Genomic DNA, 13563 nt, shown 5'->3' with positions numbered 1-13563 from the left:
TTTTTCTCGTCCCAACTGGTCTCTCTTTTCTTCCGTCAGAACTCACAAGTTTGATCTGAATTCCAGAGGAAAAGAAAACCTGAACTGGGGAAACAATCATATGAACAAATGGGTATCTAGTTTGAGTAGGTGGCAGCTAAGCCAGCTTCCTTATGTCTCTTTCCTCTCACATCCTCACCCAAAAGAAAGACGCTAACCAAGCCCAATTGGCGAATTCACCAAATCATGACTGAGTTCTTCCATGCTTCAGTAATGCATCGCAGAGCCTTGCAGAATCCAAGTTGTCCCTAACATTGTGCACTCTTATGATGTTTGCACCACCCAAAATCCCCGCAGTGACAGCAGCAACTGTTGCAGAATCTCTTTGAGTGGCATCTGGCCGATTGCAAACATCACCTAAAAATCTCTTTCTAGAGGGTCCAATCAAGATGGGTGCACGAGAAACAGCCAAGCTCCTCATTGCTAACTCTCGTCGAATGGTCGGCAAACCCATTAGGATGTCCAAATTGTGCTCAGTATTCTTGGAGAATCCAATTCCAGGATCAATAATAATACTCCATGCCGGGACCCCTGATGTTTCAGCATCTCTGACCCGCAAATATAACTCAGAAGCGACCTGGACACAGACATCTTCATATTGTAGATTTTCATCACTCTGCATAGTACGGGGGTCCCCCCTCATGTGCATTGCAACGTAAGGAACCCCAAGATCTGCAGCAACCTTAAGCATTTTAGAATCTAACTGCCCACCAGATACATCATTGATAATATGAGCCCCTCTTTTCACTGTTTCCAGAGCAACTTCTGAGTGAAAAGTATCCACAGATAAGAGCTTCCCCTCTATCTCTGGTAGTTCACGAATAGCTTCTAGAACAGGTACTAGTCTATCTAGCTCTTCTTCCACAGAAATCCAAGATGCAAATGGACGTGTGGATTGTGCACCAATATCAATAATATCTGCCCCTTCTGAGACCATCAAGCGGACCTGAGAAACTGCAGCTTCTACTGATTGAAACCTTCCACCATCACTGAAACTATCAGGAGTCAGATTAAGAACACCCATGACATGGGTTCTTTTTGACCAGTCCCATAAGTGATTTCCAACAGGCAAAACCCGTCTAAGTCCATCGCTTCCAATGAGGGAGTCACCACCAAGTTTCTCCCATGATTCAAAAAGTCCTCCAGATTGCTTAGAAAAGGAATGCCACCTTGCCACTACATCACTTTCTGTGGCCAATCCAAGTAAATCTATTAGTGGGGCCATTACAAAGGGTCTTTCCCAAATCCTCTCATGTGGAACAGTAAGAACATCAGAATTGATCTTGAAATTCCCATAGAACAATATGTCTAGGTCAATTGGTCTTGGGCCATATCTTATTCCAGCAGTTCGGCCCATGTCTTTCTCAATTTGCTTAAGTGCCGCCAATAATTCATGTGGTCCAAGATTTGTAATACCTCTAACTGCAGAGTTGAGGAACAATGGCTGATCAGTAACATACGCAGGCTCTGTCTCATATAAACATCCATGTCTTGTTATCTGGATACCCAGCTTCTTCATTAAACGCAAAGCTTCATTGAAATTATGAAGTCTATTACCCACATTGCTCCCCAAAGCAATTACAACTTCCTGTTCTGGAGGATGAACTTCAATTGAGGTAGTTGTAGATGAATGGAGGAAAGAAAGATACGTTACTGCAAGATGAAAATCAGCACACGGATCACTAAAATAGTTCAGTAAAAACCTTTATTTTTTTCTACTGAGGTGTTCATACTAATTTTTATCTATAATAGCATACTTCTGTACCCTAGATAATTAAGTAAGCAGTAAATTTTTGCATTCCCTTCTATGAAGTACTAAAAGGAAAACATATGGAGTTTAGCCAAGATTATGTATGTTTTTACATGACCCACCGTTAGATGACTACTAGCAAAATTCCTAACTGGCACCATAAAAAGTGGGGTTACTGGCTTTGTGCACCTGCATCTGTATCATGTATGTAATGGTTCTATGCATATAACAAAGAACCTGAACAACTGAGGACCCTTACAAGGTTTCTCAACAGTGCAGTATTAGAATGTGCCAAAATCACAATTGTATGCCCTGTAGTAGATGTTGAGTGCCTAAAACTAAATTGAAGTACAGTAAGCCAATACAAGACAATAATGGAGATTACCTCTAGACCAATAACTGATCCCTTTAAAACGAGGTTTAGAGGGAAGTATTTGCTTGAATATGTTCATGCCACAGGTGGTTCTCAAAAACCTGAAAGTAAGTCACAAGCGCAAGAGGGAAAGTTGATGATGAAGTCAATCAGCCTGTGGCCCAGAACTCATTCAGTTATAACTCAAACAACATACAAAGACACTTCATTTCCTCGAACAGTCCAGTTTGGCAATATTCTTTCCTTGCTTTCAGAAATATATCACTTGATTCACCCTATAAGCAATGTCACAAAACACGTAAATGTATACAACAATTTTAAGTGCTAGAAAAATCAATAAAGAATAAATCCATGAAAAATTTACAGAGTCTTTTAAACATCCAATAAGCTAGTAACTTATTGTGAAGATAGTAAAAGTTCAGGCAATTGTTTACAACAACAAACAACAAACTCAGCCTTATCCCAACTGAATGGGGTCGGCAACATGGATCCTTGCAAAACAGAGTTAAAAAAAATGAGAAAAAAAAAAAAAGTAAGAGGAAAGAGGCATAGCCCAAGAAGTCAAGAAAATCTCAGCTAGATCAGGTTGGCAACATGGATCCTTGCCCTCCAATAGGCTCTATCCGAGGGCATACTTGGTAAAAGACCCAGACTACTTAGGCAATTGTTTAACAAATAAATATTGAACTCCATATATTACATTTCATAGTCATTCCTGATGCGGATCCTGGGTCCAGAAACCCTAATTGGATCGCTGTGGGCCCACTAGTGACAAATAGCACAAATTGAATGAGTAATGGCAATTTTGTAATATTCAGAACTGTTTAGTACCTTCGTGGAAGTGAGGAATAGGAGTAAAGACAATTCAGTAACTGGAAGTAGGGGACAAGGGTAATACTGGAAATTAATTTGGTGAGGGGTTAAAACGGAAATAAAGTTTCAAAGTCAGGGGGTTTAACTGTAATAACAAGGGGCAGGGGCTTATGGGTAAATAGAAGAATATATCATCTACTTCTTCTTTCACGATAGAACAAGGAAACAGCGGAAACCTATACTGGTTTTGAGTGAGAAAACTCACTCAACCAAGCTCTGTTATTCTCGAAACTTCAGGCACCAGTTCCTAAAACCTAAGACACTTAGAAACACCGAGTACCAGTCCCGAGAACCAGGTAGGGTCCTGGTATTAACTGGCTGCAATAAAGATGGATGATGATTCAGAAACCAGATCTGGATATGGTTTCGATTCTCACAGTGTGGGAAGCATTAGAGGTCAAGGTTCTAGGGTTTGAATCGCCTAAGGGTAGCTTACAGATGGGAATCGATCAATCCCTTCTCAGATCAACATGGTTGGCTGTACCAGAAATCTAAGAGCAGAAGTTGATAAAAATAACAAGGGGGAATCGCAGGGAAGAGGGAGATAGATCGTACCTGAGATGAGAGATAGGATGAGAGAATATCAGAGGGAGGGATGAGAACTGCACACTCACTCAGCTCTGGGCAGCAACAGAGGTAAGCTTTTCATTCAATTTTTCAAACCTCGATCAGTCTCCAAATCGATGGGTTACAATTACATGCCCCATTTATAAAATAAAAGTCCTAATCCTACCTTGAACCTGAAATATAATTGGAGTTTTCCACTTCTTCTGTTCCTCTTATTTATTTATTTTTTTTTGCATTGGGGGAGGGGGGGGAATCCTCAGTGATATATAGTACCTGTGCCAGTCTTTCATAAAATTTATAGGGAAAAAGAACGCTGCCTGGTCGCGTGCAGCATGTGCCCAATCACAGCCCCCCCCCCCCCTTCTGAAATGACTGCCCTGCCCCCTACAAAATGAAAAATCTCCCTGTCATGCCCTTCCATGTCCCGTGCTGGTGCAGGGGCCAGACGACCGGGCAGTGTTCTTCCTGAAATTATATATCTCGGAATCAAATTTTAAATTTTATATTAAAATAGTTCATAGAGATTAGTGACAATCTTGTAATTTCAGAAGACTCCCACTTGTACCAGATTGATGTTTTGATGTGATCTCAGGTTCCGGAAACCTTAAATTAGATCACTATGGGTCCACCAAAGAACAAATAATTCAATTCTAACAGATCAGTGACAATCTTGTAATTTCAGAAGCAAATACGCACCTTATAAGTAAGGTAATCAGTGAAAGGACCCAGAGCCAATCATCAACTGAATAAATCAAGCAAATTCGCTGACATCTGGTAATGGTGTGAGGCCATTGGTGAGAGACTGACCCTATCCCTTTTCCCTACTTCTCCCTTTCTCCTTTATTTTTTCTTCTTGAGTTTCTATTTTCATGATCTGCAACTGTACTACTGTTGGAAGCTACTGGGAATCTGGGATAACTCAAAGGCTAATGAAGTGTTGTTGATAAATTAAGTCTGATCCATCAAGGCATTCATCAGTTCTGGTGTTTGGAGTTTGATCTATGCCCTACGGCAGCCTTCATTCTAGAATTTCTTCCAGAAAATTCGAGTGGTGATATCTCTTTATCCTTCCATTAATTGAAATCCATATTCTGGTATGTTCACTCTATCTTTGGCCATCTTCATTAGCAGTTAAGAGCCATCCCATGGTTACAAATTCCTGTGCTGTTAAGTTACTAAATCAGAATCTTAAGTTTCTAATTTGATTCACATTCATAACTGTTGATCTAGCCGTCTTATAGAATCAAGTTTTTGAAGATTTGTGGGGCTCCCTGCATCCTACCTTCGACTGTAAGTTAGGTTCCATCAGAGTTGGCCTTAGGACTATTCCTTATGTTACTATTTTGGGAATAAACTGCCACTTCAGCTTCTGGTTTACTGTTGCATCCAAAAGTTTGGGAGTGTATTACCGAGTTGATTAATCACTGCTTTACAAAATATTGACAGCATTCTGAATTGTGGACAAGAATTTTCTCAAGTTACTAATTTAGACAGCAAGTGACCGTTCTAGTAACTGTTTTGTTATGGAGTGAGACCAGTTCCTGGACTGAACACTATTCTGGGGGTTAATTCCTGTGCTGTTTCCCTACACTGGTGGTCTTGTTTCAGACCCATTATGACTTATTACTGCTGTTACAGAAGTGTTTGTTTGCTATAAACCAGTACCCATCGGTCCTGTTTTGGGTTGTAAGTCAGAACTGTTGATTAGCGTGACTAAGCACTATCAAAACCCTATCCTGATCCAGTGGTCTACTGACACAAGATTTGAGGTTTTGCAAAAGGCAAAACCTCTAAAATGCCATTACAAGATAGTACAACACAGATTTGGTCATTAAAAAGGGTGTACCCAATGCATGAGGCTCCCGCCACTGCGGGGTCTAGGGAGGGTCATAATGTACGCAGCCTTACCCCTGCTTTCGCATAGAAGCTTTCCTTACGGTTGCACCAAGGCCCACCCTCTAAGGAAATCAATGAAAACAAACTTCTTAGTAGAACAGTTATTGTACAGTTTTGTTACCCCCAATAAATATGAAATGACATTCAAAAGTGAAGTTTGATCACCTCCTGAATTGAAATAGTCCAGTTCAAGCATGAGCAAGCATCACTAACCATCCATTACCAAGATACCAGTTATGCTTTGACAAATGCATGGTCATGAGATTGACTAAACAACAACTAATACCATCTCATCAAGATATGTTTCAAGGAAGCCTTATCTCAGCCACCCCTTTTTCTCCCAAAGGATTAGCATCAAAATATGAAAAGCCCCAAAGAGTAGAAACCTATACTTTGCTTTAGTATGTTGTACTTCCAATCAAAATAAACACTTAAAGAGCCCACTCTTAAGTAAATATTGATACCTGTTAACATAAAAGGAAGGAGACAATGAAAACAAAATCAAGAAACCCAAGCCAGGTTCAAAATGTACAGAAACTGAAACATCTCAATCCCAGTGAAAAATGCCAACATCCAAATCACTTAGAGACACAATCAAAGAACTGACACAAAGAGCATATCTTGAAATTTTCAGAAAGAGAGCACCAAATCAAAGAAAATAAATAATGGAATAGTAAATGAATACAACCATGTAGTTGGTAGTTGATATTTGAAATCAGAAAGAAAAATTTCTTAAATGCCCAAAACACACCACTCATATCTCACAATTCATTCCCCTTAATGGTGCCACCGTCCTTTCTGCATTGACACCAACTTGCCAGGGATCCCTGATGGATGGCGACCCAGTTAATTGTATCACTGGATCTACCCATTGTTGGTGAGTTAGAGAATGAGAGGATGCCTAGGGAATGTGGGGCTAAGACCTGGATGGATCCAATGTTTTAGACCTGCCAACGACAGCTTTCTGGAGGTTTGAGCAAAACACCTAGACAAGGCTTTTGATTAAGCAATTTGTTCGCTTCAGAAAGGACTTTTCAATGCTGACCAGGATGTGGATGATATTGATGATGTGAGTGCATGGGAGGATTCCCATACACACATCAACATTCTACCTATATACATCCATCAGACACGAGTGGAACACCAACATAGCATCTGAAGTTCTGAACTCTCTCTGCAACCTAAGTCAACTCGATACACGACCCATGTTGGGTATAGACCAATTTTGCACAACAGTAAGTACCTTTAGCAAATTCGAGTTCTTCAAACAAGAAATTCCAACATAACTAGGAAGTGCAGACCCAAAGAAGCGATAGAATTCATCCCCCAAGTGAGAAACCTTCCGTTTCTTCATGTCATTAAAATAGTGTTGGACATTGGAGAGACAGAACTTACCCAAAAAAAAAAAAAAACATTGGAGAGAGAGAGGATTGACGGATTGCTGCGAAAACCTAATTGAAAATGGCGTTTGAAATTTTGTCAGTAGGTTTGAAAAATCGGTAGAAACTGAATGAGAAGATAGGATTCGAAATGGAAGTAATTAAAGTTTAAGCTTGGGAAAAAGAGAGGGATCGAGAAGAGCTGTGGAGAGACTGAAGTACGTTGCAGAGAGGAGGATTTCAACAAATATCGTTACTTTCAGAGGGGTTTCTTAGTAAGGTAAGGAAACCAAAGCCGCCATTTTTGGAGAAGGTAGTATAGAATGAATCACAACAGATATATTGATTAAAATGTAATAGAAAAACGGAAAATAAATGCAAAATGTCCATTGCCACTGATTAATTACTTGAAGATACGTAAAGCCAAATGAAGTACCTCAAAGAAGCTTGAGTGGGAGGAACCAAGATGCGCCACCGGGGAAGTTGCAGGAGAATCGGAATCACGGGCCCTTTCTTCTTTTCTTTTATATTTTCTAACCAGACAAGTGAAGGGTTTAGGTTTTTTATTAGTAGATAAAGCAATACAAGTATTAGGATATTCACTGTCATAAGAGCTTATTAGTTAGTAAGTTTGAGAACGGCAATTTAATGATAAATACAATCATTAAATGGGTTAGACAGTAATAATACGAATCGTTATCTCGTCCAATTCGCTTTCTACTTCAATTTTTTCAATTTCTCACATGAGAGCGGAAATGACCATCCTACCCCCTGTCTGAAAACACTGCCCAGGGTGGGATCCACTCCCCCCTATTCGAGGAATTGGAGGTGCCCGCAAATGGGAGGTGATAATTATTCTCCCCCCTATTCGAGGAATTGGAGGTGCCCGCAAATGGGAGGTGATAATTATTTGTAATAATACTGACTTTAACCAAAAAAAAATAGCAATAATACTAATAAAAAATTCAGCGGATACATATTTAATATGCCTGCACTGTGATACAGAGAACAGCGCCCCCAACAAAATAATAGATGAAAGCAAAACCTCACAACTGGAATAAGCACAATATAATATCCTCTATTTTCAAGTGATAGGCTCTCCCTAACCTCTAGTGTTTTCATTTATTGGGCATATTTATCAAACCTTAAACCCATAAACCCGACTACCAAAATGGGGAAAAATCATAAACTTGGAGAATTGACTCATTTGCTAACCGATTGATCTGAGGGAATTGTAAAATCATTATTAACTTTTCTAAAGCTACAACGGCTACAACTACAGGAAATCACTCAACAGTGGGAATAGGGGCTGTAAACTTTGTTGGGAAATTGATGTCGTATATTCCCCACCATGAATTTGGCAGGGATGGAGGGAAGAACATAAACCTAAATGTCAGATGGAGAAGAAGTAATGGGGTAGGCTTGTTGGACGTTTGAACCATCTGAAAGCTTACTCAAACACCTTCACAATGGGAAACCTCAAGATCCAGCAGCTTATAGTTTGATTAATACAAGAAGAAGAAGGGGGCCAAGGTCTGCTTCAAGTACCGTTGCAATCGTTGGGCCGAACGGAGATGGAGAAGAAGAGGAGGAACGGAGAGTGTTCCCACCACTGCAATCGCAGCCTACAATCGCCTTAGATGGAGAGTATATGAAGAAGAGGAAGGGGCATGGGGTATTGAGCCTTAAATGTAGACTCGCCGGCTGCCGGTGAACTGAAACGGGAATGGAGATGGAGAAAAAGAACGGGGTAGCCGCTAGGGCTCCAGGTATTTTGGGTTCTTGCGAGTTGCAATTGGGAAGGCCGAGGGATTTGGGAGGGTTTTTTTTTTTTTTTTTTTGGGTAAATTACAGATCAGCTCCTGATTTTCAAACAAAACTCAGATCACCCCCTGGTCTCTGAAAAAACCTAAATCAGCCCCCCTACAGTAATGGTGTTAGTCTGCTGTTAGTTATTGGTGTGAAAGGACTATTTTATCCTTGTACTAAAACATTAAACTTAATTTATAATACTATCCTTCCTTCATCTTCAACCTAAATGGAAAGCTTCTTTTGGGTTAAAATCAAAGCTTTCCGCCATCTGTAATGGCGGTTCTTTAAAATAAAAAAATAAAAAAAAATCTCAGTAGAATGCAAGTTTAAAACTTGATGGAAACAATAATGGTGTTAGTCTGCTGTTAATTATTGGTGTGAAAGGACTATTTTATCCTTGTACTAAAACATTAAACTTAATTTATAATACTGTCCTTCCTTCATCTTCAACCTAAATGGAAAGCTTCTTTTGGGTTAAAATCAAAGCTTTCCGCCATCTGTAATGGCGGTTCTTTAAAATAAAAAAATAAAAAAAAATCTCAGTAGAATGCAAGTTTAAAACTTGATGGAATGGACGAGAAGGGGCGAAGTGATTTGTGAAACCCTAAGATGAAAGCAAGAAGGTTGGGTTTAGTGGGAATTCCACATAACTTTTGCAAAAGAAAAGATTTTTAATAGTTGGATCCGTGGAGGAAATTAGAAACAAAAACAGGAAATAAAACATAGAGAACTTTAAAGCATAAATAGAAAAAATTGAAGTGGGAAAAAAAAGGTAAGGAAAGAGACCTCCGGCAACTCCCTGAACTATGCAAGCACAAGCACAAATTGTGGGAGGAGAGAGGAAGTAACAGAGATGTTCATGCTGTGAATCTGTTCTCAAGAACGATGAACTACATGTACAGACCTCAACCACCCCTCGCCCCTGCAGAGTGAGAGTGTTGATGGATAGGTATAGATATACTGAATGCATAATCTAAGTGCACTGAAAACAACTGATGAGGCAGATGAACGTACAAAAAACAGGTTTTGACTCTTGAGTGTTTACTCCAACGAGGAAAAAGAAAAAAAAAACATAGAAGGGAAATAGAAAGCTTAAGAAAAATTAAATCAAACACAGTCCCTATGAATTGGGAGTAGCATGAGATCAAATACAATCTCCCCATTGTTGGGCGAGAACAATGGCATTTTTTTTTTGAAACCCCTCTAACCCGCAAGGGTTTTCAGATTACAACAATAGCGGTTATTTTTTCCGATATCCTTCGCTGGCATACTGGTCGCCATATGAGTTTATCCCTTCGTCGGGATTTGTAGAGGAAGTGGGCACTCCGGTTAACCGTGATTTGCAGGTTTCTACATGCAATTTTGAAACCCTATATTGATTCTTATTTTTTGCATCTGGGCATGGAGTTTTTGAGGGCGGAGACGGCAGTGGAGTTGGAGGAAGAAGTCCATCCTTGTAATTTCTTCTGTTTCTTCTCTATCCGGTGAAAGCTTGAGATTGAGTTGCAGGTGTGAAGAAGAAAATGGAATTTGGGGTTTTTAGTTTCAAGGGTAAAATCATAAATCAACACTGATCAAGGGTAGTTTAGGGATTTAAAGTTATTTAATTGGCTAACATCATCACTTAACAACATAAAACTAACGGTAAGGACTAATTTGTCATTTTGGGGTGTAAACCAAGGGGTGATTTGAGTTTTTTCAAAAATCAGGTATTGATCTGAGTTTCGATTGAAAACTAGGGGGTGATCTGTAATTTATCCTTCTATTTTTTGTCAAACATAAACGAAATAAACTTAAATATAATGTATAATATGTTTAGTACATATAAATATAGGTAATAATACATTTTTTTGGTAAGAAGATATAATACATTGAATATGTATAAATCCGGGTATAATACAACACCTTTTAAAAATACTTTTTGGGGAAAGTATTCATACACGGCTTAGCCGTGTATGTGAGAGGGTGAGAGTTTCAAGGCATTAATTAATAGGTGGGGGTTTATGAGTCTTCTAACTCTTTGTGAGAGGGGACACGACCGTGCATGCTTACACGGCCGTGTATGAAAACTTTCCCCATACTTTTTTTCCATATAAATTCATTTATATGCTAAAATATGTTTTCTTTTTTCAATTAAACGTTCAGATATGCGTATTTACCAACTAAGGTTAAGAGTTTTACTCTTGCAAAATTAGCCAAATTTTAAGAAAATTTTAGTTGGATAAGGTTTTGAAAACTTTGGTTTAGTTATGATTAGAGGTCAAAAAAGAGGGGGACGGGGAGAGATTGTTGTTGGTTGTGCAGCCCTTGCACTAGCACGGGGCCAATAAGAGTGTGCATAGGGGCATCGGTTTAGGTTGGCATCTGAATCTGCATGAATAGTTTGTTATTTTTTTTTATTTAATTCTTAAGATGATAATTTTATAGACATCTCATTTTGTCACCACATAGCAAATTAGGCAATGATGATGATGGTGTTACAAAATATTGCAAGACCCATTATTTATAGCTTTGGAGGTTCTTCATGTCCTAACCAGTGCTCTAAATCCTTAGGATGACCATAGGATTAAGAAGGCTGACAAGAGTGTTGATGAATAATGGTAAAATGACTTTATCTTATAAGTGAGACTTGGCCCAAACCAAAAATCAAACCCGGTTTTGGTTCAGGGTCATACTTGAATCAGGTTTAAACCCCCATGGCCAGCCCAAGTTAGTCAAGTGCACTGGCTCGGGCCAGCATTGAATGAGAATCGATCACCGTCGTCAACTGGTGAGCTGACCAAGTGTCGACGCCCACCATAGATCTTTTCATGACGAGATATTCCATCCTGGTGTCGTATTTTGGGTTGTTGTAAAATCTTGGACTCTTGAGTCCAAGATTTTCAATTTGTGCATTAGCTTTATCTCGCCATTGTTGACCAAGAGATTTATCTTAACTCTTCAAATGACCCTAGAGGACGTGATGGATGTCATTATTGGAGTTTGAATCCACAACACCCTTAATCTTGATTGTTTAATGGAGTCTACCTCAATTTTCTTTGTTATTATCCATCCTATCCTCATAAGATTCAATAAGATCTTTAAGAATTTGGACAAGGAACACTGCCTTTGATGTGGGTAAACTCCTAGGCTATAAATAAGAATCACCTTAGACATTTTAGAGCACCTTAGAAACACTCTCAGTCACTATTAAGAGTCTTAAAGGCTATGTTTGGATGTCAAGAAAACAAAAAATTCAAAAAAATTGAATTTGAGGAGAGAGAGATATGCATAAAACAATCATTGCATCATCATGATTTTTGTTTCATTATGTTTTTTCTTTTCTTGGCATCCAAACGTATCCTGTGAGAGAGAGAGAGAGAGAGAGAGAGAGAGAGAGAGAGTAATGCAAGCGTCACCTAGGCTTCTGAAACTCGGATCAGGAGAGTGATAGAAACAAGCTCAATTAATCTTGAACTCAGATTCATGATTTTTTATAACTGCGCAAGATTAGTAAAACAAGCATAACTTTCTAACTCGCAATGATTTGATTCCAAATCCTAATGAAAGAAGACTCTGTTAAAACTTTTGTGTCTCTGATTCTGAATGTAGATTGGTGAAAATAAGCTGAGAATACAGACCTTCTATAAATCCGGATTCTAAAATTGAAAACAACAAGTATTTTTATGGGTTTTTGTAAAAGGGTAAATATGGGACTGAAACACCTCTCTTCTAGGATATGAAACAGTACCAAAAGTGTTGTTGCAACTCTTCTAGGATGCAAAGAAAACAATGGAAAACATCAACTCCTCAAAGTTTCAAAGAATGAACTCTTCAAGGTTTACAAGGGAGAACTCATCATGGTTCTAACAACATGCTCAAAGCAATTTTCATTCATACTCAAGTCTTTATATTTTTTTTTGAGAAAATATCATTCCCCCCCCCCCCCTTCTAAGTGTGCCTAATATCAATCCAGTACCCAAGTTTTCAAAAATGATTACTCCCTCTCCTACTTTATAAAGATTATATCAACCGTACCCTAAGTATGTAACGTTGTTAAAAAAAAACATGTGTAAAGACAAAATTATCCTTTTTAATATTTATTCAAATCATATGTCGTTCTCCCTTCCTTATGAAAAGACTATATTACCCTTTTGTGTAAAGTTAAAAGGCAAAAGCCTTTCTTCTCCCTTGCAACAGCCAAATCGAGAGATAGAAGAAAGGGGAGAAAGAGACAACCCGAGAGATAGAAGAAGGGAGAGAAAGAAGACGACCTTTCTTTCACCATTGACGATCTGCTGCAACCTTTCTCGGCAGTTAACAAAATAAAATAAAACCTCTTCTTTAAAGAAGGAACAATACATCTTCTCAGAATATATTGGGTTTCCACTCTCTTCTTTTTCCCATTTTTCTGTTCATGAATGCGAAATTGATTAATTTAACCTGTAAAATTCTCATTTGAGAAAGGGTGAACCTGTTTCTGATAGCATAGTTTTCTTAATTAGGGGTTGGCTACTAGTAGGTCAGGGTGGAGAACAGTACCAAATCAAAGTTATGTCAAGTAGGGTAACAGATCTTTCTCCTTTCCATAGGGTAAATCTCTTTAAAGATTTCAAATTTCCATTTTCTCTAGCTAATTGCATGTCATCTTCACATTTCACATTCTACAAACCAAGGCTAGACGCTTCTTCCACTACTCTCAATCCTAACCACTGCAGATGAACCACACGTGGCAGTCTAAGTGAAGAAAAGTAGATGGGAGAAACTAAGATAGGGAGATAGTAGGAGTGTAAATGAATAGCCGAAATCCGTCTCCGTATTCGTATCCGTTTAGCACTATCCGAATTCGTCTGAAAGCTAAACGGATGCGGATAACCTATCCGAAAAGCTATATT

The 13563-nt window shown here is 38.8% G+C and overlaps 1 protein-coding gene across 1 annotated transcript; it reads right to left on the bottom strand.

Moving 5' to 3' along the window:
* Positions 1–129: 129 nt before the first annotated feature.
* Positions 130–2521, bottom strand: LOC122664765 (folate synthesis bifunctional protein, mitochondrial-like). The gene is made up of 2 exons (XM_043860738.1): positions 2175–2521; positions 130–1692 (listed from the first exon to the last, which is right to left on the bottom strand). The coding sequence occupies exons 1-2, from the start codon at positions 2239–2241 to the stop codon at positions 224–226; spliced, it is 1536 nt and encodes a 511-aa protein (XP_043716673.1). The 5' UTR covers positions 2242–2521; the 3' UTR covers positions 130–223.
* Positions 2522–13563: the final 11042 nt, after the last annotated feature.

The sequence above is a fragment of the Telopea speciosissima genome, chromosome 6 (assembly GCF_018873765.1).
Source record: "Telopea speciosissima isolate NSW1024214 ecotype Mountain lineage chromosome 6, Tspe_v1, whole genome shotgun sequence".
Classification (NCBI taxonomy): domain Eukaryota; kingdom Viridiplantae; phylum Streptophyta; class Magnoliopsida; order Proteales; family Proteaceae; genus Telopea; species Telopea speciosissima.
This window is presented reverse-complemented; position numbering and strand designations above follow the sequence as displayed.